The sequence below is a fragment of the Melanerpes formicivorus genome, unplaced genomic scaffold (genome assembly GCF_026170545.1).
Source record: "Melanerpes formicivorus ecotype bairdi unplaced genomic scaffold, bMelFor1.0.p_v2 SCAF_22, whole genome shotgun sequence".
In the NCBI taxonomy this organism is placed as follows: domain Eukaryota; kingdom Metazoa; phylum Chordata; class Aves; order Piciformes; family Picidae; genus Melanerpes; species Melanerpes formicivorus.
In genome coordinates this window covers 3,985,000-4,009,519 of record NW_027142374.1, presented here as the reverse complement: position 1 = coordinate 4,009,519, position 24,520 = coordinate 3,985,000, and the positions used below count along the sequence as shown (strand labels likewise).

Here is a 24,520-nt window from a genome sequence, read left to right as displayed (position 1 = left end):
CAGCAAAGACCTTTCTTCTTCTGGAGACCTATTCCAGGGAGGGACTGAGGAGCTGTCTCTGAAGGGATCAAGGAGCAGATGAGCTGTCACATTCCTGTTTAAAATGTACCCAGCACAGCACCCAACCTGCTCCTCAGAGACAAGTAAAGGGGCTAGAAGGGAATCACAGAATGGTGAGGTTGGAAGGCACCTCTGGAGATCATCCAGTTCAATGCCCCTGCTAAAGCAGAACTGCCCACAGCAGCTTACCCAGGACCACAATGGGTTTGGAAGCTCTCCAGCGGAGACTCCACAACCTCTCTGGGCAGCCTGCTCCAGGGCTCCAGCATCCCCACAGCAAAGAAGTTTCTTCCACGTGTTGAGGTGGAACTTCCTGGCTTCTAGTTGGTATCCAGGAAGACAGGGGACACTCATGAGAGGTCTCCAGTGGAGCCCCAAGAGCATTCAGGAATAATTCCTGATTTTAAAGAGAGAAACATTTGCCTCAGACACTTTTTCTGTCCCATAAAATAACATCAGAGGAGGAAAGCAACAACATTCCCACCCTTGGCTGTCTTAATTGTCACAGAGTAATGGAATGGTTTGGGTTAGAAGGGACCTTAAAGATCATCTAGTTCCAATCCCCTGCCATAGGCAGGCACACCTCCTACTACACCAGGTTGCTCTCAAGGCCCCATCCAGCCTGACTTTGAACTCTGCCAGGCATGGAGCATTCACAACTTCTCTGGGCAACCTGTTCCAGTGTCTCACCACCCTCATGGAGAAGAATTTCTGCCTAATGTCTCACCTCAAATGAGCTGCTTCCAGCCTGAAGCCATCAGCCCTGATCCTGTCACTCCATGCCTCTGTAAAAAGTCTCTCTCCACCTCTCCTGGTGCCCACATCAAACCCTAGAAGGCTGATAGGAGGTCTCCCTGGAGCCTTGTGACCTGAGGAGCTCCCCCAGCTCCTCATCTGCTCCCCATGTTGGGCAGACCCACACCAGTCCCCTCACAGGACCCCACAGCCCTGCGCAGCTCCATTCCACCACCAGGACCATGTCTTCAACACAGACATTATTTTTGGGGTGCTCCTCGAGGTGTTTATTGACAGGAGCCACTTGTCAGAGCTTCTGGGTTCCTGCCTGGTGCTGTGATGACTTCTCCAGCCTCTGAAACAAGAGGCCAGTGCTGGGCCCCAGCGGTCTCCCCTCAAAAGGACAGGGCTGCCCGTGGTAGCGCGGCAGGAAGGTCAGCCCCAGCAGCGTCCTCTCCTCTGGCCGCACAGCCAGCCTGGAGAGCAGCCTGTCTGCCGTGTGTGGCACCACGGGCTGCAGCAGCGTCCCGAAGACGCGCAGGCACTCCAGCGTCACGTGCAGGACGGTGTCCAGCCACAGCCGCTCCGGGGGGTTGTCCCGGCTCAGCTTCCAAGGCTGGTGTCTCTGGAAGAAGCCGTTGGTCTGCCTCACGCAGAGGCAGATGCGTTCCAAGGCCTTGTAGATCTGGAAAGCCTCAAAAGCAGTGGCCACCTGCAGAGGCAGAGAAGCCACGGAAGCCACCAGCTCGTAGTCCTCGGCAGAAGCCCTGCCACCAGCTCTCGGCACCCCATCACCCAGGAGCTTTGGGAAGCAGGACTCCGAGAAGCAGGGGTAGGTGTTGGTGGGGTTGATGCTGAGGGCTGTTGACCTATTGAGGAGCCCCCCGAGGGCATCAGCCAGCTCCGAGTTCACCACCTTCACCACCTTCTCCTCGTAGTAGTCGCAGTCCCGCTCGGGCACGCCCTGCCGCAGCAGGAAGTACCGGAACCCATCCAGAGTGAACCGCTGGATACAAGCCATGGGGTCCACCACGTTGCCCAGGCTTTTGGACATCTTCTGCCCACGCACAGTCCAGTGGGAGTGCACCAAGATCTTCTCAGGAGGTGCCAGCCCCGCTGCCAGCAGGAGGGCAGGCCAGTAGACAGCGTGGAACTTGAGGATGTCCTTGCCCACCACGTGGTGCGCGGCCGGCCACCACTCGCCGTGCGTCTCGGGGTAGCCCAGCACGCTCAGGTAGTTCACCAGGGCGTCCACCCAGACGTAGATGGTTTGTGTAGGGTCACCGGGGACGGGGATGCCCCAGGGCAGCCTGCTCCTCTCCCGGGACACCGAGAGGTCTGGCAGCTCCTCCTCCAGCCAGTGCAGCACGCGCTGCTGGAAGGGCTGAGGGGAGATGGCCTCAGGGTTGTCCTGGAGCCAGCGCCGCAGCGGCTCCCGGAACGCAGACAGCTTGAACATGTAATTGTCCTCTCTGCTCCAGTGCACCTGGGGAGGCAGCAGAGAGAAGAATCAGAGCCCAGGGGCTTGGCCAGTGCTTCCACATGTGTGGAACGTTCTGTGTGTGGTTTGTTGCTCCCACCACATGGCTCTCCATGATGGTGGAATCTCCTCTCCTAGACACCCTGGGTCCCCCAGGACTTGGGAGATTTGAGTTGGCTCAGCTCTCTGCTTCTAGAGATGTTCATTCCCCAGAGAATCATTGAGTTGTTTGGGTTGGAAGAAACCTTTCTGCTCATGGAGTCCAACCATGAACCCTGCACTGCCAGGTCACCACTAAACCATGGCCCTCAGCAGCACATCTCCATGGCTTTAAAATCCTTCCAGGGATGGGGATTCCATCACTGCCCTGAGCAGCCTGGGACAGGCCTTGACAACCCTCAAGGGCAAGAAATTGTTCCTCATGTCCAATCTAAACCTTCCCTGGGACAACTTGAGGCTGTTTCCTCCTGTCCTATCACTTGTTCCTTGGGAGAAGAGCCTAACCTCCACCTGGCTCCAACCTCCTTTCAGAGAGTTGTAGAGAGCCAGAAGGTCTTCCTCAGTCTCCTTTTCTCCTCACTAAACCACCCCAGGTCCCTCAATAACTCCTCAGCAGACCTCTTCTCCAGACCCTTCACCATCTTCCTTGCCCTTCTCTGGACCTGCTCCAGTCCCTCAATGTCTTTTTTGGAACGAGGTGCCCAAAACTAAACCCAGGATTCAAGGTGTGGCCTCAACAGTGCCCAGTTCAGGGAGAACATCCCTGCCCTTGTCCTGCTGGCCACCCCCAGGGATGGAACACCTCCCTGCACACCAGATTGCAGTGCCAGGTGAAAAACTAGACAGCCACAAAGACCCTTTTAAATAAAAAGTGGTTCTGCAGTAACAGCAGAAAACCCTGAGCAGACAAAATGACATCACCAACTCCTGCCTCACCCCCAGCCCTAGTGCTCTGCTCCTGGGCACTGTGTCCTGCTATCCCCCAGCTTAACCATCAGGGCATCTTCACTGCTACCTCTGGTGGCTTACCAGCCTGTCACAGCACTGACCTTCACCTTCAAGTTCACTAAATGACAACTTTCCATCCATGAGGTGACACATTTAGCCAAGGCAGTGACCATGCAGTGGGCAGATAGGGTGTGAGCTATGTAATACACATGAGATCCATGCCTGTGTCAAGAGCTTTCACCGTTTGAAGCTAAACAAGGCTCCCAGATAAAGAAGTTGAGTTTTTGGTTCCACAGGGGAGAGTCTCACTCCTAGCACTGCACCCAGCAACATCAGACTGGTTGTGTCTCCTCCTCCACAGCAGCCATGCAGCACCTCAAGGTACCTGAGATACCCATGGCTGACATTTTGGGGTTCTGGCAGCTCCCCCTTGCCCAGCCAGACCCTGTTCTGTGCGACACAGCAGGCCTCAGCTGACACGAGCCACAAAAGGCTACAGGAGGCATTAACCCCTGCTGTGTGTGGCCAGGGCAACGCTGAGCACTCAAGACTTGGGTAGCATCCATGTTTGCTCATTCCCAGGAGGGTCTCCCTCACCCTGCTCCTCCCTAGGCTCTGTGTAAATCATTCCAGCTCAATTCCCACTTGATTTTCCTCTGTGTGTTACTTCCTCACAGTCAGTAATGAGTGAACCTTTGTCACCAAACTCTGCTGAGTGGCACCTTTGAGGGTGACTCTTTAGGGGGTCTGAACCACTCATCTGTAACCAACTGGTGTAGAGGATTCCACAAAGGATTTAAGTGGTTTAAAGCACTCTGTCCACCACAGCAATGCTCCCGGAGAGGCCACCCTTGCCCGGGCCGCTGCCGTTACCTGGTGGCCGCTCTCCAGTGACACCTTGCAGGGGCGTCCCTGGGCATCCCTGCTGTCGGCGAGCTGGCTCTCGGGCAGGAAGCACTCCTCGGGAGTGCAGTACCAGCCCTCGTAAGCCCCTCTGTAGAGCGCCCCGCCATCCCGGAGCCGCTCCCAGAAATGCTGCACGGCTCGCTGGTGGCGGGGCTCGCTGGTGCGGATGAAGTCGGTAAACGAGACGGCGGCCCGGGTCAAGGCGTGGCGGAAGAGCCCCGAGACCCGCTCGCAGAGCTCCGGGGGTGACGTCCCCGCCGCGGCCGCTGCCTGCTGGATCTTCAGCCCGTGCTCGTCGGTCCCTGAAACGGCAGAGAGGCCGGGGATGCCGCGGGGCCCCTGGGACCCTGCCCCGCGGCGACAAGGGTGGCCGGGACAGGCCCGGGGACACAAGGCACAGGAACAGCCCCGGGGAGGGGCCGGGGGAGACCACAGCGCCCGTGGGGCGCAGGCTCACCCGTGGAGAGGCGGCCGGGGCCGGCGCCGCGGAGGCCGCGGTAGCGGTGCAGGGCGTCGGCCAACAAGGCGGAGTAGAGGTGGCCGATGTGCGGCGGCCCGTTAGCGTAGAAGATGGGCGTGGAGAGCAGGCGGCGCCGGGCGGCCCCGGTGGAGGCGGCGCGGCGGGGCGGGAGGAAGCGGCAGCGGGGCGGCCGCAGCATGGCGGCGCCCGACACGGAGACGGCAGAGCGGCGAACAGGGCCACCGGCGAGGGAGAGGGGCGGCCGGGAGCACCGTCGGGGCAGAGCGGCACCGGCGGGGCAGAGAGACGTCCGGAAGCACCGTCGGGGCAGAGCGGCGGCCGGAAGCACAGGCAGCGGCGCGGCAGCGGCGGCCAGTGGGGAGCGCCCGGCGGCGCAGGCGCGGGGCGGGGGGCGGCGGAGCCCGGAGCGGCGTGAGGCGACCGGCGACAAGGCGACATGTTCCGCTGCTGCGTGGCCGCCGCGCTGCGACCCCTCAGCCCTGCGCCGCGGGGGCGCGCCGCTGCCGCCGGTGAGTCGGAGCCACAGCCAGGGCTGAGGCTGGGGTTAGGCTCCTCCGGTACTGGGGCCGGTGGGGTCTCGCCGGTGCGGTAGGCCCCGGATCGGGGCTCTATGAGAGTGGCGGGAGGGGTTGCCGATGATGATTTCCTGCCGGACGCGGGGGATCCGGGGCTCCTCATCCCGCGGTGCCGGGCGTGGGTGCCCGGGCGGAGCGGCGTCTCGGCCCAGCCCGGTACGGCGCGGTGCAGCCCGGAGTCCGCTGCCCGGGGAGCGGCAGGTCGCGGTCGGCAGTCGGGGTTTTCCAGCGCTGCAGCTGCCCGGGAGCTCTGGGCTCCCGTTAGCCAGGCAGAGGGCACCCGTGCCGCCGCGCCGCCGGCGCTGGGCGCTGCCCGATCCGGAGGTAATTGGCCCCGAATCGCTGCTGGCGGCGAAACCGCTGCGGGCCGGTGCGCTGCCCTTGGCGCGCCGGGAGGACGGGCCGCTCCGCTCCGCTGCCAGCCACATCAAAGCAGGCTTGTGGGTGGAACACGGCGTGGGGTGGCCCGGAGCCAGGGTGCTTAGTGGGTGGTGGAGGTGCAGATGCTCAGATCCCGGGAACGGGAGGGAGAAGTTTTGCGTTTCAGAAAGCTGTAGGTGAGGGGGAGAACCCTGGCATCCAGCTGGGTGCCTGCGGGTTTGTATCACTTAGAGCTTCGTCCAGGCAGGGAGGTCAAAGGTGTGCAGCAGTTTGGATGTTGTCTGAGCATCGGAGGAGGTGGGAGATGCTTTCAGTGTCAGGTGGGAAGGTGCTGTGCAGGAAAACCCAAACACTTTGGCCAGCTTCAGCCAAGTGTCTGGGTTAGAAACAGCAGTCATAGAGTCATTTTGGTTGGAAAAGACCTTTAAGATCATCAAGTCCAACCCTTAACCCAACACTGCCAGGTCACCACTAAACCATGTCCCTCAGCACCACATCCCCACAGCTCCGAAACCCCTCCAGGGCTGTGCTAGTTAGAGCCCTAATTGGGACAGGCAGGAGCCTGGATTATAATAAATGAAGCCATTATTTATCTGTTCATCTGGACACACTGTCCTCTGTGCTGGAAGATGTGTTCATCTGGATTGTCCTCATGGGGTTTGGGCTGCCCTTGGTCAGCAGAAGTCTCTTTCTGCTGGTGGTTGACCTCAGTGGAATAAGCAGTGTTGGCAGAGGAACTTTCTGCCAGTATAACCATACCAACTGCTTGTCTTGGTGGGTTGGCTTTGGCCTCTGCTCACACATGGTGGAGCAAAGTGCATCTCTGGGCCAGTCCCTGCCTGTGACAAAAAGGGGGTGAGGACACCAAAGGTGCAGCACACTCTTGTCCCTGATGTTCTTGCCCAGCAATCCATGGCCTGAAGGTTCCTTCAGCTGGAAACAGCCTCTGGCTTCCTTGTAGCTGCTCCTACTGTTGGTTTGTTGAGTGACTCTTTGATCTTCCAGTGTTGTTGGTACCCACAGCTGCCTGGAGCTGCCTGCTGTGGCAGGGTGAATTCCCTGCTGTCACTCAGCTGTGGGTCTGGGCTTTTCAAACCCGGGGCTCCCTACCTGGCTTTCAGAAGCGACACTCTGTCTCTCTCCACCTCCAAGCCTACCTTTGCATTGACAGTTTGCTTGTGTTTGTTGTTTCTCTAATGACTTGTGTTCCTCAGGCAAGTTGCTGCAGCGCTGGAGTGTGCCCCTAGACCTGCAGCCCAGCAGACAAGTGGCTGGCTCTGGTGTGCCCGGGGGCAAGGGCGAGGGCTCGCTCTTTGCCCTTATTGTGGGCTTGTCCAGCTTAGGAGCAGGTGTCTATGTAAGTAGAAGGGTGGCTCCTGGGAAGAAGCTGCTGTCCTTCTCTCCTGTCAAGCCTTGGCTCTGCTCCAGCTGACTTCACTTAGCTTTGTATCTCTGTAGCTGTTCCTTCCTTCAGAAGACTTCCAAGGGGAGCTAACTGAGCTGGCTGGAAATTTACTTCTTAGGATAATTATGTTTTGAAGTGTAATTTCAGTTACCTTTCAGCTTCACCCTTTATTTACAACCAAGCACAGCTGTGTCTGTTGATGTTTGTGTTAGTAGCATCACAGAATCATTTGGGTTGGAAAAGACCACCAAGATCAAGTCCAACCATCAGCCCAACACCACCATGGCCATTAAACCATCTTCATAGACTCATGGAATTGTTTGGGTTGGAAAAGACCTCCAAGATCAAGTCCAACCATCAGCCCAACCCAACCATGTCCATAGAACCATAGAATGGTTTGGGTTGGCAGTTCAGGGAGGGCTGGGTGATACATGCTCTGAACACCAAAGTGGACCATTCATTGCCCAGTCTCCACTCAGAACATCAGTGTTTAGATCCAGTGCACTAAGCCACCTCCAAACTGGTGAGCTTACCTTCATGTCCTGCTCAAACCACCCAAAAGAATAAAGCTCTCCAGCCTGACTTGGAGAGTCAGTCCCATTCCTGGAGGGCTGAAGAGCAGCAGCATGACCTGGGAGTAGCTGAGTCACATCCTACAAATCTCAGTTTCAAAATCCTTTCTCCTGGAGGACCACTTTCATTAAGTTTCAAGTCCTGGCTTTCTCCTAATGAAACTCTTCACATGAAGAAGGCTCCTGGGGAATAAACCAAATTCAGAACCACAGAATCATTAAGGTTGGAAAAGACCTCTAAGATTAAGTCCAACCTACCCAACACCTCCATGACCACTACACCACGTCCCAAGTGCCACATCTACTCATATTCTGAACACCTCCAGGGGTGGTGACTCCACATGGAGGAAAAGTCTTTTCCCTGTAGCTATCCTTTGCTGTGCCCTGCTGTGCTGTGCCTTTGGTGACAAACCAGGTAACTGAAATTGCAAAGCACGTTCTGCTGCTCTGTTTAATCACAAACCCTCAATACTCAGCCCTGTCCCCCTCTTCTCTTCCATTGCCTGTCTTCACCTACAGTTTTGCATTGTCATCACCTAAGATGCCCTTCTAGATCCCTGACGTCTTCAGGTGCCCCTGGCAAAGCTGGCAGCAACCTATGGTTGTACTTAATAGTAGGAGGAGCAGTCACTGGGACAGGAGTTTATGTAAGATGCTTAAATCCATGTGTTTCCTTGGGTGAGGGGGTGGAGGGAGGGACCCTTCTGGCTCTCATCCCAGCATCACCATTTCCTTGAACCAGTTTCCCTGTGCTCCCTGGCCTCAGGTACTGAGTTTTCAAGGGCCACTGGCAAATAACTGAAGCTTATAAAATGGACAGCCTCCAATGAGGGGAGTTCTGAGGGGGATAAAAAAAAATTGCCTTGGAATGATCTTTTCCACATCTGAAAGCATCCAAGAGTGCCCACTGGTGATTTGTAACCACCCGAAAAGCCCACGTGAATTAACTTCTCCATTCATGCTGTCAGGAGGAGAAAAGGAAATCATCCACTCAATGAACGTGTGCTCTGCTTTTTGATTCCTCCAGAGCACTGAAATGCCACCCAACACCACTCTGCTGCCTGGCAGAGTTCCTGTTTTCTGTCTTCCCAACCAGAAAGAGCTTGGCAGTGCCCCTTTGGAAGGATTTACCCCCAGGACCCCGTTTGGCATGCACAGAACAGTCTTTTTTCCTTTCCCCTGAGGGATCAGATTTATTTTGCTCTTTGCTGCCCTTCAGACCCTCTGTGAAAAACTTGCTGGTTCTGCCTGCAGCAGCAGAGGTGGTTTTGTTAACCTTGACTTCTGCATATTTAAGCATGAGGCTTCCAAACCCATCTCTCTGTTACTGCTTTCCAACCCTGTGTTGTTGGGGGTTTGGCATCCTGGGCATTCTTTAGTTCCCTGGACATGCTTTTGTCTGTCTGTGCTCTTTCTTGGGGGTGTTACTTTGTGTGCCTGGCATTGAATCCCTCAGCTGCTGTTGGGGACTGTTTGCTGGGTTACCAAAACACCAAATCCTGCAGACTGGTAAAATGCAGAATGCTGAAGGGACCAAAAGAGATTTCAGCTCCACACACACCCCCCCCCCCCCCCCCCCAGGCTTAACTTTTGTCAGGCACAGTTTGGATGTCACAACACTTGGTTAGCTAACCAACTGGCATCAGCATTCCCTGTTGTGCCTTCCCATTCCAGAGGCTTTTGTTTCTCTAGTTGTTATTCCTCCACCACTCCAAGCCCAGCAGTTGGACAGAGTTGAGTTCCAGGCTGCCTTGACAGGTTTGGTCTCTTCTGTGTTGCAGGATGAGACTCAGCATCATGTCTGTGTGATCTGGATTACTAGCCAGGAGAGGTTTTGCCTTAAGGAAGGGGTTGGCCTCCCTCTAATTGGTTGGCAAGCATCAAACTGGACCCTGCCTCCAGCATTGGCTTTGCTCCTCTACCTTACCAGTTTCTCATGGAAGTTAAATGATGCCTGTAGCACTGAGCTGCTGAGGTTAACAGAGAGACACACAGGAAGCTGGCACTGGGACATGGGAATGTCTTCAGCTGAAGGTTCTTACCTAGAGCAGCCACCTCCCATGTCTGGAGGGCACTGCTGACATCAGTGCTCTCATCCCTGCTAGTGTGATAGAACCACAGAGTGGTAGGGGTTGGAAGGCACCTCTGGAGTTCATCCAGGCAGGGTCTCCTAGAGGTCACCCAGGAACACATCCAGATGGGTCTTGAAAGTCTCCAGAGAAGAGGTGCTGTCAGCCAGGAAGCCTGTCTGTCCTGTCCAGCTGCTGCAGGCTTTTGGAGCTGAGGGTAGATAGTGACCTTGACTGTGTCTCCCTTACCACAGCCCTGTGCTGTGGCTTGCAGATGGCCCCAGGGTAGGTTTAGCTGCATTTCCTTTGCTCTCTCTGGTTCCTCGTGAAACTGAGCCACAGCAGACACCTGCAGAAAGGTCTATTGCTTGTGGAGAGCAGCCAGACAGCCAAGATAGATCACATCTGCTGCAGAGCAGGTCCTGTCCTGGCTGCTTTCCTCTGGCAGCTGTAGGCAGACACCCTGCTGGTACCTTTTTTCCCCCATGAGGGCTCTTTTGGTCCATTGAACTGGAAGCAGAGGGCTTTTCTAAGCCAGCAGGACAGACAAAAGCCTGTCAGGGGGTGGAAGCAGAAGGTACCTGGATGGTGTGAGATACACAGGGTGGCACCTCCTTGCCTGCCTGCAGGTGTTCAGAACACTGAGGGAGAACAAGGATCACTACACCAGCCGCGTCGCGACGCTCACAACGCGCTCTCAGGACAGCGAAGCCTCTCCGCCCGGTGAGTTCCAGCCTGGGCTCTGCTTGTACTCAGAGACTTGAGACCTCTGAAACAGAATCACAGAATGGCTTGGGTTGAAGGGACCTTTAAAGATCATCCAGCCCAACCCCCTGCAGCCAGCAGGGATTTCTGCAACCAGAGCAGGTTGCTCAGAGCCACAACCAACCTGACCTGCAGTGGTGCCAGGGATGGGGCATCTCCCACCTCTCTGGGCAGCCTGGGCCAGGCTCTCACCACCACCAAGGGGGAGGTTACAGGACAGATTGAGAGCCCAGATGCTGAAGCAGAGGTTGCTCAGTCCCTTTGGAGCAGAGCACCTCTGAATCTGGGATCTTTGTGAGTCAATCCTGAGCTGCAGTGTCCTCCACAGCCTCTGCTGCTCTGGACTCAGCATGGCTCTTCTCTTTCAGGTACAAGTGCTGCTTCTGGGGGCACAGCAGGTGAGACTCCATGGTCATCTGAGACTGGTTCACTTCTCCTTAGGGTTTAACTGCCTGTTGCTTAGGAACAGGACCTGCTGGTGGGAGGAGGTGTGTGCTGGGAGGAGCTCAACAGCTGGGCTCTTCTCAGAGTGCAAGTACAGAAAAATATGCCCTGGTGTTTTGAGGGGGTTGACTTGGAAAGTTGCTTCCTGGTGGGAATGACCCCCTGGCCATATCCCTCCTCCTGGTGTGGTGAATCCTCCTGGGGCTGTGTCCTTCTTGCTAGTTCAGCTCTCTCCCTTCCTTTAAGACCCAAGTGTTGAGCCTCTGCTGTGGTGTTTGACCAGAGCAGAGGCCAGGAATGGTTTTACTGCCCTGAATCAACTGCAGAGAGCATCCTGATCTTCTGTGAAGCTTCTGTAGTTGTCTGTTGGATGCTGGAAAGGAACTTTGTGGCCTTTGCAGACACTTCACCCGGCTGGGCAAATGTCAGCAGGGTTCTTAACTAGATCAGTTTATGAGCTGAAGCATTTTGAGTCCACTGGTCTTGTTCAGAGACCTGTTGACAGGCTGCCCCAGTGGTGGCTTTTTGAGCTCCTTATGTAGATCATCCTTCTCCTTAACTCCTTAGAGCAAAGTGGATCTGCAATGGAGGAGCAAAAGCCCCCTGCTAAAAGCTGTGCTCATGGCCTGTCCCAGAGCTCTACCATGGCCCTGGAGCCCAGCTGGGCACATGCAGAAGAAAACCTCATTTTGCTCAAATGTGGTTTGATTTGAGGGAGCCAGCAGAGTGGAGCTCAGAGCAGTGTGAGGAGCAGCAGCATGGCTCCTGGGAAAGCTGTTGGGGTGGAAAGGACAGGGAGGAGGAGGGCAGTTTGTCCAAGGCAGGCTGTGTGCGCCAGGGCTGTGGGGCTAGTCTGGTGTCCCTGCTGCATGTCCAGTGAGCTGTGCCCCATCTTCTGTCCCCTGCAGCTGCAGGAGCTCGCCCTGAGGTCCCATCTCATGTCCCTTTCCTGCTGATTGGTGGAGGAACTGCTGCCTTTGCTGCTGCCAGGTCCATCCGGGCGCGGGACCCCGGTGCCCGGGTAAGAGATGCCCAGCTCTTAGCCTGCCTGCCTCAGAGCTGCTGCCAGCATGTGGGGACTGCCATGGCCTGGCAGAGCTGACGTCCTGCATGACCTCTTCCAGGTGCTGATCGTGTCTGAAGATCCTGCCCTGCCCTACATGAGGCCACCCCTTTCCAAAGAGCTCTGGTTCTCAGACGACCCCAAAGTGACGGAGACGCTGCGCTTCAAGCAGTGGAATGGCAAGGAGAGGAGGTGGGTGGCAGCAGGGGCCCAGGAGAGGGCTTGGGGAGAAGCTGGCAATGATCAGGCTGCTGTGAGAGAACCACTGCTGAGTTCTGGGGGACCCCAGGGTGCTGGTGGGGGGTCACTGGGGACATCTCTGTCTTGGTGTGCGCTGTGAGGGGAGCCCTGGGGTGCGCTTGTGGCTGGCTGTGTTGTCGCTAGGCCGAGCAAAGGGGAGGCAGAGCCTTGGCTGCTGCCTGTGGAGCTTGGGTGGTGGTTTGCACTGGGGTGACTGACTCCATGATGTAGAGTCCTCTGAAGCCCTACTGTGATCCCATTGGACACCCACCACCAGCTCAGGAGTCCTGTGAAGCATAGTGGCTAGTGCAGGGGAGGGGAGAGCTGCACAGCTCCAGCCTCACTTGTAGGCCCTCTTGCTTTGGTGACAAAGCTTTGCTGATCTAGAACCCTTGACCTTCACTAGTTTGAAGATCCTAATCCATACAGATAGATCAATAAGCCTTGCAGAGCTGCTTGTGGATGCCCAGGGTGGCCCTTTGTGTGCCTGCTGAAGAGCTGGGGGAAAGCAGACCCCCTTTGGTAACGGAGCTTTTTGCAGCATCTATTTCCAGCCGCCTTCCTTCTACGTCCCCGTTCGTGACCTGCCCTTCGTGGAGAACGGTGGAGTGGCTGTGCTCTGTGGCAAGAAGGTGGGTACAGCCCTGCCTCTTGGCCTGGCATCACACAGCTCTTCCCAGCCTTGGGCCTGCCCTCTGAGCTGAGGCTGAACAAGTGGGGCTGTGCTGTGGAGGGTTGGCTGAGGAGGAGCACACAGCTGTGGGGAAAGGGTGTGTTGAAGCAGGGAGTACACTGATCTTGTCATAGAATCATTAAGGTTGGAAAAGACCTCTAAGGTCATCAAGAAACAGCTGGAGTCTGGTGGTTCACAGTATCACAGTATCACAGTATCACTTAGGTTGGAAAGGACCTCGAGGATCATCGAGTCCAACCTGACACCGCAGACCCCATGACTAGACCATGGCACCAAGTGCCACGTCCAATCTCCCCTTGAACGCCTCCAGGGTCGATGACTCAACCACCTCCCTGGGCAACCCATTCCAATGCCGAATGACTCGCTCGGTGAAGAACTTCCTCCTCACCTCGAGTCTGAACCTCCCCTGGCGCAGCTTGAGACTGTGTCCCCTTGTTCTGGTGCTGGTTGCCTGGGAGAAGAGGCCAACTCCCTCCTGGCTACAACCACCCTTCAGGTAGTTGTAGAGGGCAATAAGGTCACCCCTGAGCCTCCTCTTCTCCAGGCTAAACAATCCCAGCTCCCTCAGCCTCTCCTCATAGGGCTTGTGTTCAAGGCCTCTCACCAGCCTTGTTGCCCTTCTCTGGACACGCTCAAGTGTCTCAATGTCCTTCTTAAACTGAGGAGCCCAGAACTGGACACAGTACTCAAGGTGCGGCCTAACCAGAGCAGAGTACAGGGGCACTATGACCTCCCTGCTCCTGCTGGCCACACTATTCCTAATGCAGGCCAGAATGCTATTGGCCCTCCTGGCCACCTGGGCACACTGCTGGCTCATATTCAGGTGGCTGTCGATCAGCACACCCAGGTCCCTCTCTGTCTGGGAGCTCTCCAGCCACTCCGACCCCAGCCTGTAGCTCTGCATGGGATTGCCGTAGCCAAAGTGCAGCACTCGGCACTTGGACTTGTTGAAAGCCATCCCATTGGACTCTGCCCATCTTTCCAGTCGGTCGAGGTCCCTCTGCAGAGCCTTTCTACCCTCTAATTGACTAACATCTGCCCCTAACTTGGTGTCATCTGCAAACTTGCTGATGACTGACTCTACCCCTTCATCCAGATCATCAACAAATATGTTGAAGAGGACAGGGCCCAGCACTGATCCCTGGGGGACACCACTGGTGACTGGCCTCCAGCTGGATGCGGCACCGTTCACGACCACTCTCTGGGCCCGGCCCTCCAGCCAGTTCCTAACCCAGCACAGAGTGTAGTGGTCCAAGCCACAGGCTGACAGCTTAGTCAGCAGTTTGCTGTGGGGGACGGTGTCAAAGGCCTTGCTGAAGTCTAGGTAGACCACATCCACAGGCCTCCCCACATCCACCAGGCGGGTCACCTGATCATAGAAAGAGATCAGGTTGGAGAGGCAGGATCTGCCCTTCCTGAATCCATGTTGGCTGGACCTGAGCCCTTGGCCATCCTTCAGGTGCGCAGTTATTGCTGCCAGGATAATCTGCTCCATCACTTTCCCTGGCACTGAGGTCAGGCTGACTGGCCTGTAGTTTCCAGGTTCCTCCATCCGACCCTTCTTGTGGATGGGGACCACGTTGGCCAGTTTCCAGTCATCTGGGACCTCACCAGTGAGCCAGGACTGGAGGAAAATGATGGAGAGTGGCCTAGCTAGCACATCCGCCAGCTCTCTCAGCACCCTAGGATGGATCCCATCTGGTCCCATGGACTTGTGGATATCCAAGTGGCTCAGCAGGTCCCGAACTAACTCCTCATGGATTTCCAGGGTATTACTCTGCTCCCCGACCCCAACGCCCAGCTCCGGAGACCACTCGTCCTGAACTCCTGCCTTGCTGTTAAACATTGAGGCAAAGAAGGTGTTCAGGACCTCAGCTTTATCCTCATCCTCAGTAACTGTGTTCCCCTCCAGGTCCACTAGGGAGTTCAGGTTCTTCCTGCCCTTCTTCTTATTGTTAATATATTTATAAAAATGCTTTTTATTATCTTTGACTGAGGTGGCCAGCTTCAGTTCCAGCTGGGCCTTAGCCTCCCTAATTTTATTCCTACATAATCTAACAGCTTCCTTGAACATACCTCGAGAAGCCTTCCCCTCCTTCCAAAGGTGATACAGCCTCCTCTTCCCCCTTAAATCCTCCAGGAGCTGCTTGCTCATCCAGGCTGGTCGCCTTCCCCGCCGGCTTGCCTTCCGGCACATGGGAACCGCCAATTCCTGTGCCTTCAAGAGCTCCTGTTTGAAGTAGGTCCAACCCTCCTGAACCCCTTGGTTCATGAGGGCTGGTACCCAGGGGACTTTGCAGACAAGTTTTTTAAATAGGCTGAAGTTCGCCCTTCGGAAGTCCAAGGTGGAGGTTCTGTTGGTGCTCCTCCCAATCTCCCTGCATAATGAAAACTTCACTATCTCGTGGTCACTGCACCCTAGGCAGCCTCCCACGATCACATCTCCCACCAGCCCTTCCCTATTGCAGAACAGCAGGTCAAGCAGAGCCTGTCCCCTGGTAGGCTCGCTTAACAGCTGTGTCAGGAAGCAGTCCTCCATTCGCTCCAGGAATCTTCTGGACTGCCTCCTCCCTGCTGAATTAAGTTCCCAGCAGATATCTGGGAGGTTGAAGTCACCAACAAGGACAAGATCAGATGATCTTGAGACAGCCTCCAGTTGCTTGTAGAACAACTCATCAGCCGCCTCATCCTGGTTGGGTGGTCTGTAACAGATTCCAATCAGGATGTCAGACTTGTTAGGTTGTCCTCTGATTTTGACCCACAGGCTCTCAACTACCTCATCTTCCACCACAAGTTGTGTGGCAGAGATTGACTCTCTAATATACAGAGCCACCCCTCCTCCTCTTCTCCCTCGCCTGTCCCTCCTAAAGAGCCTGTAACCCCCCATTGTAGCACTCCAATCGTGGGTGCTGTCCCACCAAGTTTCTGAGATGGCGACTACATCATAGTCGCCCTGATGGATTAGGACCTCCAACTCCTCTTGCTTGTTGCCCAGGCTGCGTGCATTGGTGTACATGCATCGCAGCTGGGTTCCTGACTTCTCAACTGACCCTACCTTGCGCCCTACTCTTACCTCTGCAGAGGGACCGATTGCCTCACCCACCCCCTTCAGACCTAGTTTAAAGCCCTCCTAATGAGCCCTGCCAACTCCAGTGCCAGGACTCTTTTACCCCTTCTAGATAGATGCACCCCATCAGGACCCAGCAGGTGCAGACAGATGCAAGGCAGAAGATCTCCTGTTGAAATAACCCTGTTTGGCAGCTGCCTGCCTGAGCTCCTCCTGGCTCAGCTGTTCCTCCAGGTGTTGGAGATGTCATTATGGACTCAACACAGCCCCAAGAGCCTCTTCCCAACACTCTTAGTGTGGTCACTTGCTCTCCCTTTTCACCTTCTCTTTCCTGTCCTCACCCTTGGGGTCATGCTGTCCTCTCCTTTCACAGAATCATAGAATCTTTAGGGTTGGAAAAGACCTCTAAGGTCACAAAGTCCAACCTTCTACCCAACTCCTCCATCACCACTAGGACTTAGGACAGCACAACTGAGGACTGAAAACAGAAGCTGTGAGGAGCAGTAAGCTGAGGGAGGGGGAAATGAGGAAGAGGGAAGAATGAGTAGGCATTAGAGACAAGGTGGGACAAACTGGGAGCTGGGCTGTGTGTTGGTCAGAGGGTGGAAAAGGAGGGGGGATCTGCATGGTGGGTTATAAAGTCAGCAGGGAAGGTGGAAGAGCTTGTGGTGAGGCCTGTCTTTACTTCCCCAGTGTTTTGTATGCTGCCAAAATCAGATGTCAGTGACTTCTCTCACTGCTCAACCACACCAGGTGTCTAGGTCCACATCCTAGGATCAGACCCTGGAAAGATCAACCTGTCCTGTCATGGCCTTAGTTTGTACTTCCACTTTTCCCCCACCCTCCTAAACATAGAGGTGGAACAATGTTACCTCCCAGTTTGCTCCTCTCCTCTGTGCTCTGTGCAGCTGAACTCCATTGGCCCATGGTGCACCAAAGATGAACTCTCCTGCTTGTCCCACTTTGCAGGTTGTGCACATGGATGTCAGAGGCAACACTGTGAAGCTCAGTGATGGCACCCAGATCTCCTATGACAAATGTCTGATTGCCACTGGTAAGTTGTTGGGTTTGTTTCTTTGTCTTGTGCCAGGCTTTATTGCAGTGGCCTTTATCTGCCAAGGAAGTACCAGCCTGTGTCAGACATCCAGCTGAAGGACAGTCACAGCCATGCCCTGGGGTTTTTCACCTGCGTGGCACCAGCCAGCTTCTCTCTTCAAAGCTTAGTCCTGTGAAGATGAGCAGGGAGGGAGGAGAAGGTGACTTCCTTTGCAGATGTAGCAGCAGTGAGCGGAAGAGTCAGCTCTTGCTTGTGCAGAGCACTGCTCCAGCAGCTAACCCTGGCAGTTCTCCAGCTCTGTGGTGAGTGGAGCTGGCTGGAGACAGTCAGTGGAGCAAGGTGGAGAGCATCAGATCTTTCCCCTGAGTGTCTGTGGGGTCACCTCCTGCTCTCCCGGGAAGACTTTGACATTCAAATCTGAGGCAGCCCCAGGGGGTGGAACACACTGAGCAGTCCAGGTTGAGGAGAGCTTTGTGTTTGGATGTGCAGTGTGGCATGGCCATGGGCTCATCATTCTCTCTGTCTCCCCTTGTCCCCAGGTGGCTCCCCCAGGAACCTGCCTGCCATTGAACGAGCAGGGAAAGAGGTGCAGCGCCGGCTGACGCTGTTCCGCAAGGTAAGGGCTGCCAGGCCTGGGGGCAGGCTGCAGACTCTCAGCCAACATTTCCAGCTGCCTCACTCTGCTGGGCATCCAGCACAGCCCTGCCTTGGCACCTGCCTCCCTCAACTGGTGACCTCCCTCTGCTCTTGAGTCCTTTTCCCCAGGGCACAGTCTGCTAGACCACCCCTCTGCTTGCCCCAGCTCTGAGAGCTGCAGCAAGGATGATTAGTGATTAGCTCATGGTGGTAGCTCTTGGAGTGGCTTAGATCATTTTCTGAGGGTCTCTGGTGGACTTTTTAGGGTGTCAGGTAGTGATAGGACTAGGGGGAATGGAACAAAAATAGGAGTGGGAGGATTCAGATTGGATATTAGGAAGAAGTTGTCCCCATGAGGGTGGTGAGACACTGGCACAGGTTGCCCAGGGAGGTGGGGGAAGCCTCATCCCTGGAGGGTTTTAAGGCCAGGCTGGATGTGTCCCTGGCCATGGCAGGGGCTGGAACTGGCTGATCCTTGAGGTCCCTTCCAACCCTGACAATTCTGTCATACCTGATATCCTTCATGGAGTTTCTTCACCTTCATCCTGTGCCGTGGGACAAAGTGAATGAAAGACCTGGAGATTGGTCACAGGGCTCTTGGTTTGTTGCTGTAGAGCTGCTTTTTGTTGACAAGCTCCTCTTCAGAGTGTGGGACCTGGAGCAGGCATGGACCTTCTCAGGGGAATCAGGGGTTGGAAGCCATGCAGGACCTTGATGGGGGCAGACTTTTGAACAGGGCCTGATGGATCTTCTGCTGCTGTTCCTGTTTGAGATGGAAATAAATCTTTCCTTCAGATTGAGGACTTCAGAAACCTGGAGAAGATTTCAAGAGAGGTCAAGTCCATCACAATCATTGGGGGTGGTTTCCTGGGCAGCGAGCTGGCCTGTGCTCTGGGGAGGAGAGGTGAGTTTGCTTCTGCAGACCCCCAGGCAGAAGTGCTGGGTGCTGAGTGGCAGCAGCCTGATGTTGGCAGCATCTTTTTGATTGCCCACCTGCAGTTTTTGCCCAGCTTGGTGGTTTGCCTGCAGTAACCTGAAATGGCAGCAAACCCAGCCAGTTTCCCTCTCTTGGGCAGCCCCTGACCACGAGGGGGTTTAGCAGCTGGGCTCCCTGCGAGCTCTGCAGGCCAGCAGAGCCATTCCAGCCTGTAAACACCTCCATTTTCTCCCTCAGTGCCAAAACCCACCCTAAAACTCTTACCTCCAAGTAAAACTCCTCTCCAAGAGATGGTGGACAACTGGAGTCTTGCTGCCAGTGCTGTCTTTATGGTCACCCTTCCAATAAAAGAGGGTTTCCCCAGATCCCAAACATCTGCCTTAGAAGCTGCTGCCTTATCCCAGCGTTTGCAGGTGTCTGTGAAACCTCAGCCAGCCCCTTGGTGACTCCTGAGGAAAACCTGGGAGCCAAAAACTCCCAGTTTTGGGAACTTGTGTCTGTGTTTGTGTCCTGCTGCTCCTTGTCACAGCTGGTGACAGTCCTGCTTTGTCCTTTCCTTCCAGCACGAACCAGGGGCCTGGAGGTGATCCAGCTCTTTCCAGAGAATGGCAACATGGGCAAGGTCCTGCCTGAGTATTTGAGCAACTGGACAACAGAGAAAGTCAGAAGAGGTGAAGCTGCACATGGTGCTCCTCTGCCAGAGGCACTCAGGCTGGTGGCTGGGGTGTAGCTCTGGTGAAGCACAGCTCTCTGCTGGTGCTTTGGTGGAGCCTCAGGAAGATGGGTCTCTCATGAGGTGACCCAGACACAGAGCAGGACAAGTCACAGTTTGGGCAGAGCAGAGCAGAGCTGCTGTGAATTCCTGGCTGCAGGTTCCTCTGGGGAAGCTAAGGTTACCCAGGGAGGTGGTGGAATCACCATCTCTGGAGGTGTTCAAGAAACCTGTGGCCATGGCACTTGGGGACAGGGTTTGATGGCCACGGTGATGTTGGGTTGAGGGTTGGACTTGATGATCTTAGTGGTGTTTTCCAGCCAAAGCCATTCTGTGGTTCTATGAAATCCACACACTGGTGCCAGAGAGATTTTCCCTCTGGCTGTTCCCTGCTGCCACAGCTGCAGTTCCCTCAGCAGCTCTGGCACCACAGTGGTCTTCCAGTAATTGCTCTTTCTTCTCCTCTGTGTCCCTCCAGCCTTGAGTGACTTTCCTTCTGACATTCCAGTTCATCCCAGGGTCACTCTAGGATCAGGGCTGTGCAGACCCCTGCCCCAGGCACCTCTGTGAGGCCAACTGGTGCAGTGTTGAGCTGATAAGGGCAGATTTAAGATACCTCCTTCCATCTGCTGCATTAAGTGCAGACTACTCCCAAGCCTCAGGCAGTGGAGTGGGGACAGAGGGAGCAGGGATAGAGTGGGGCTGCAGATGGCAGATCCTGGTACCCACAGGTCTGACTTAGGGGATTTTGCTTGTGGGAGCTGCCTTGGTGGAGCCCTGGGTCTGGTTGTGGTCTGGAGCCTGAGAACCTGACTGGGGTGTACTTGTGTGTGTGTTTGTCATCAGAGGTGGTTTTGATTGTCACTGGGATAGAAACTCAGCTCTGAGGGCTGCGCCTTCTCCTCATACTTCACTCAGAGCTCTACTGACACATGCAGCAGAGGCCAGGTGGCCCCTCCCTTGCTTTCTAACCTGGCCCCTGCTCTGTTTGCACCAAAACCACCTGCTTCAGCTGAAATGCAGCCCTGAGCAAGCAGCTGCCCCCTGTGTTTGCTTCCAGAGGGTGTGAAGGTCATGCCCAACGCCGTGGTCAAGTCTGTCTCGGTCAGCGGCAGCCGGCTGGTGATCCACCTGAAGGATGGCCGGAAGGTGAAGAGGGCAGCAGGGAGAGGGGGAGGTTTGCAGGGCCGGGGAGATGGTGAATCATGAATCCCCCACCAGGTGGAGACCGATCACATCGTGGCCGCCGTGGGGCTGGAGCCCAACGTGGAGCTGGCCAAGTCCGCAGGGCTGGAGGTGGACTCCGACTTCGGGGGGTTCCGGGTGAACGCCGAGCTGCAGGCACGCTCCAACATCTGGGTGGTGAGTACCTGCAGAGGAGTTCTGCCTGCTGGCTGTGCTGCTGCCATCAGCATACACCCAGCTGCACCCCCAGGAGGTGAAGGGGGCACGGATGGGTGGGTGGTGGCACCCACTTGTGGTGCGGCTCCTGCTGGCAGCCCCAGGTGTGCTCAGGCACCGCAGCTCTGTCCCGCCCTGCCAGTGCTGGCCAGGGTAATTATGGGGTGTAAGAGGAGCTGGGGGAACCTAATGGTAGCATGGCTCATCCACTGCTTAGGAGGCCCCTTGGTGGGAGTCAAGACTTGGGTTCTTCTGGAAAAACCCACCTGGTGCTGGCTTGCTTTCCCAAAGATGGGCGAACCCGGGGCTTGTGTGGCCTGCAGAGCGGGGAGTGGTGGTGGGGTGGGATGGTCAGAAGAACTCAGAGCAGAGCTCCACTCTGCTCTCCTTTCATGTCTGGGTGTGACTTCAAGCTTGGATGTCAGTGCTCAAGCCCTCACTCAGGATCCTTTCCAAGGCAGGGGATGCTGCCTGCTTCTATGACATCAAACTGGGCAGGAGACGAGTGGAGCACCACGACCACGCCGTCGTGAGCGGGAGGCTGGCTGGAGAAAACATGACAGGAGCTGCAAAGCCCTACTGGCACCAGTCCATGTTCTGGTAATGCTGATGTCTTCCTCTACTGTTCCTCATTTGCAGCAGGTCTAGCAGGAGGTGCCCTTGCCCGTGGCAGAGAGGTTGGAACCAGATGAGGCCCCTTTCAACACAAAGCAGTCTGTGTTTCTGTGACCTCTTTAAGTCCTGAAAGGCCACCTGAAGGCCTCACAGCCTTTTCTTCAGGCTGAGCAACCCCAACTCTCTCAGCCTGTCCTCACAGAAGAGGGGTTCCAGCCCTTGGATCATCTTGGTGGCCATCCTTCTTGGAAGCCCTCCAGCTTCCTCCAAGAGAGCAGGCCTTCAGCATTGTTCACTGAACTGAAGAGCCTGACACCTGTGTGATACCTCCTGACGTTTCAGAGGAGGCTGATGTGTCTTGGCCAACCTGTGCACCACAGTCTGTCCCATACAACACTCCTCCAGACCCTGGAGCTGCTGGAAGTGCCTGTGTCTGTCTCCCTAATGCCACAAATGGGGGTGGTTTCTGCTTCATCCCTAGGAGCGACCTGGGTCCTAACGTGGGCTATGAAGCCATCGGCCTGGTTGACAGCAGCTTGCCAACAGTTGGGGTCTTTGCTAAAGCCACAGCGAAAGACACACCCAAGAGTGCCACAGAGCAGTCAGGTAGGGCTGGGGTCCTGCTGGGGACCCACAGAGGGGTTTGTGTTCCTCTGTGGTGGCCACACAGGTGTCTGACCTCACTAGAGAGCGTCAAGGAGACATCAGCCTGGTTCCTGCTTCTCTAGCCCAAGCCTTAAAAGCTGGGTTTGGTGTTGCAATGGGATGCAAACATTTCATAGAAAATGGGGGGTTGGAGAGAGCTGGAGATCATCAAGTCCAACCCCCTTGCCAAAGCAGGATCACCTAGGGCAGGCCATGCAGGAATGCATCCAGATGGGGTTTGGAAGTCTTCAGAGAAGGAGACTCCATAGCCTCTCTGGGCAGCCTGCTCCAGGGCTCCAGCACCCTCACACCAAAGAAGTTTCTTCTCCTGTTGAGGTGGAACTTCCTGGGTTCCAGTTTGTATCCATTGCCCCTTGTCCTGTTCACAGGACACAGCACTGAGAAGAGCTTGGCCCCTTCTTCTTGACACTCAGGAAGGCATCATGTAGCTCTTCGAAGCAGCACTTCTTTTCCCTAGTGCAGCTTGAGTTCCTCTGCAGGTTTTGCACAAAGGAGACCTGGGCTGCTTCACTGTGCCCCTGCTGCCTGCTCTGCACTGTGTGTTCAGTGGTGTGGGTTGGAAGCTGTCAACACTGGGCTTCACCTTAGGGTTTCTTCAGCCTCCTGTTGTTGAAACTTAACCTTTTCTGGACACAAACACCTCAGCCTCTCACAGAACCCTGCTCCCGCCCTCATGGGCCTACCTTCTGCACCAGATAGCAGATACTGGCCTTCCAGTATCTGAAGGGGGCTACAAGAAGGCTGGGGAGGGACTTCTCAGGATCTCAGGTAGGGATAGGACTAGGGGGAATGGAATGAAGCTGGAGGTGGGGAGATTCAGGCTGGAGGTGAGGAGGAAGTTCTTCCCCATGAGAGTGGTGAGACCCTGGAATGGGTTGTCCAGGGAGGTGGTTGAGGCCCCAGCCCTGGAGGTGTTTAAGCCCAGGCTGGATGAGGCTCTGGGCAGCCTGATCTAGTGTGGGGTGTCCCTGCCCATGGCAGGGGGGTTGGAACTGGATGTTCCTTGTGGTCCCTTCCAACCCTGACTGATGGTATGACACTACTCTGATACTATGCCAGCTGATGCCTCCTGTCTCTGCATCAGGCACAGGCATCCGGTCGGAGAGCGAAACGGAAGCAGAAGCCTCAGACATTCACGTTTCTCCAAGCTCCTCCCCGAAGCCTCAAGTCCCAAAGCCAGGAGAAGATTATGGCAAAGGTGTCATTTTCTACCTCAGGGATAAAGTCGTGGTGGGAATCGTCCTGTGGAACATCTTCAACAGGATGCCCATCGCTCGGAAGGTCAGCGCGGGGCTGCCGGCCTCCGCGGGGAAGCTTGCTCGGGCTGGGGGCTCCCCACCCCCCATAGCCTGCCTCCACCCTCTCACCCCAAGGTTGCCCTCAAGGAACACAAGCCCTGTGAGGAGAGGCTGAGGGAGCTGGGGTTGCTTAGCCCGGGGAGGAGGAGGCTCAGGGGAGACCTTCTTGCTGTCTACAACTACCTGAAGGGAGGTTATAGACAGGCAGAGGTTGGTCACTTCTCCCTGGCAACCAGCACCAGAACAAGAGGACACAGTCTCAGGCTGTGCCAGGGGAGGTTTAGGAAGAAGTTCTGCACAGAGAGAGTGGTTGCCCATTGGAATGTGCTGCCCAGGGAGGTGGTGGAGTCACCATCATTGGAGGTGTTCAGGAGGAGACTTGATGGGGTGCTTGGTGCCATGGTTTAGTTGATCAGATGGTGCTGGGTGATAGGTTGGACTCGATCTTGAAGGTCTCTTCCAACCTGTTCTGTTCTATTCTATACCTCTGTGAGGTCAGCTGGACTGAGGTCACTTTCTCACACCCTTGGAGAATTTCAGGAGCTTAAACTGTGAGAGTGATTCCACAGTGTCCCCAGGTGATCTGTTCCGCAGTGAACTCTCCTGTCATGTTGGAGGTTTGAGTTGGGATCTCACTGTAAAGCTTCCATGAGGCTGTTCCTTCTCCCAGCCCCATGAAGGAGAGATCCTTTCCTCCTCTTGGCAGCCCTTCCCCTAAAGCAGAGCCAGGTGTGCTCAAGATCTTCCCTGTCTAGAAGGCAGGTTTGCAAGTTCAGACCACCTCGAGTGGCTCCTCTAGCCCAGTACAAGGTCTGGCTCATCTTCTCTGAGCTAAGATCAAGGCACATGGAGATGCTTGTCCCCAGGCTTGAGAAGCAGGTCCTACAGGGGCAGGGGGGCTGGTTGGAACTCCAGCCATGTGTGCAGGCACAAAATGTTGCATTTAAGACTCTCCCAGCTGAACTTGGCTGTAGTGAGGAGTGAGTTCTGGAGAGCTGAAGTTCTCACCAGCAGAGCTTCAGACAGGACCTGATTGTTCCTGTGGGCTGCTGACCTCAGTGCAGTCTGGTGATTCATCCTCTGTGCTGGTTCTAACCCTTTCTTCCTTCCTCCAGATCATCAAAGATGGGGAGGAACACGATGATCTCAACGAAGTAGCAAAGCTCTTCAACATCCATGAAGACTGAGCTCCAGCAGTGGGGGAATAGCTTGGTAGGGGGGAGCAGTGCCTCCACCCCAGCCACTCTGTGAATATTTCCAGTCACCCAGGGTTCCCAGTTTGCACCAATAAACCCAGGTTGTTGTAAGTTCAA

General features: G+C 55.6%; 2 protein-coding genes across 3 annotated transcripts; one reads left to right on the top strand and one right to left on the bottom strand.

Moving 5' to 3' along the window:
• Nucleotides 1-487: 487 nt before the first annotated feature.
• MARS2 (methionyl-tRNA synthetase 2, mitochondrial) lies at nt 488-5,040 on the bottom strand. Its single transcript, XM_068151885.1, has 3 exons — nt 4,587-5,040; nt 4,097-4,431; nt 488-2,281 (listed from the first exon to the last, which is right to left on the bottom strand). Exons 1-3 carry the CDS (start codon nt 4,786-4,788, stop codon nt 1,103-1,105), a joined length of 1,716 nt encoding a protein of 571 aa, XP_068007986.1. The 5' UTR covers nt 4,789-5,040; the 3' UTR covers nt 488-1,102.
• On the top strand, nt 4,986-24,520 carry AIFM1 (apoptosis inducing factor mitochondria associated 1). Of its 2 annotated transcripts, none has more exons than XM_068151884.1 (17): nt 4,986-5,119; nt 8,063-8,190; nt 10,242-10,335; nt 10,746-10,775; nt 11,730-11,842; nt 11,946-12,076; nt 12,666-12,756; nt 16,855-16,939; nt 17,482-17,558; nt 18,374-18,482; nt 19,079-19,186; nt 20,288-20,376; nt 20,449-20,589; nt 21,086-21,228; nt 21,725-21,849; nt 22,994-23,190; nt 24,323-24,520. In XM_068151884.1, the coding sequence occupies exons 1-17, from the start codon at nt 5,047-5,049 to the stop codon at nt 24,392-24,394; spliced, it is 1,806 nt and encodes a 601-aa protein (XP_068007985.1). In that variant the 5' UTR covers nt 4,986-5,046; the 3' UTR covers nt 24,395-24,520. The 2 variants fall into 2 exon arrangements, with proteins under 2 accessions (XP_068007985.1, XP_068007984.1); XM_068151883.1 differs by lacking the exon at nt 8,063-8,190 and adding an exon at nt 6,781-6,923.

Coding starts and splice junctions, on each gene's coding strand:
- MARS2 (XM_068151885.1), bottom strand. CDS start 4,788: ATGCTGCGGCCGCCCCGCTGCCGCTTCCTCCCGCCCCGCCGCGCCGCC. Junction 4,432..4,586: donor CCCCGGCCGCCTCTCCACGG/GTGAGCCTGCGC, acceptor CTGCCGTTTCAG/GGACCGACGAGCACGGGCTG. Junction 2,282..4,096: donor CACTGGAGAGCGGCCACCAG/GTAACGGCAGCG, acceptor CTGCCTCCCCAG/GTGCACTGGAGCAGAGAGGA.
- AIFM1 (XM_068151883.1), top strand. CDS start 5,047: ATGTTCCGCTGCTGCGTGGCCGCCGCGCTGCGACCCCTCAGCCCTGCG. Junction 19,187..20,287: donor AACAGAGAAAGTCAGAAGAG/GTGAAGCTGCAC, acceptor GTTTGCTTCCAG/AGGGTGTGAAGGTCATGCCC. Junction 20,377..20,448: donor ACCTGAAGGATGGCCGGAAG/GTGAAGAGGGCA, acceptor ATCCCCCACCAG/GTGGAGACCGATCACATCGT.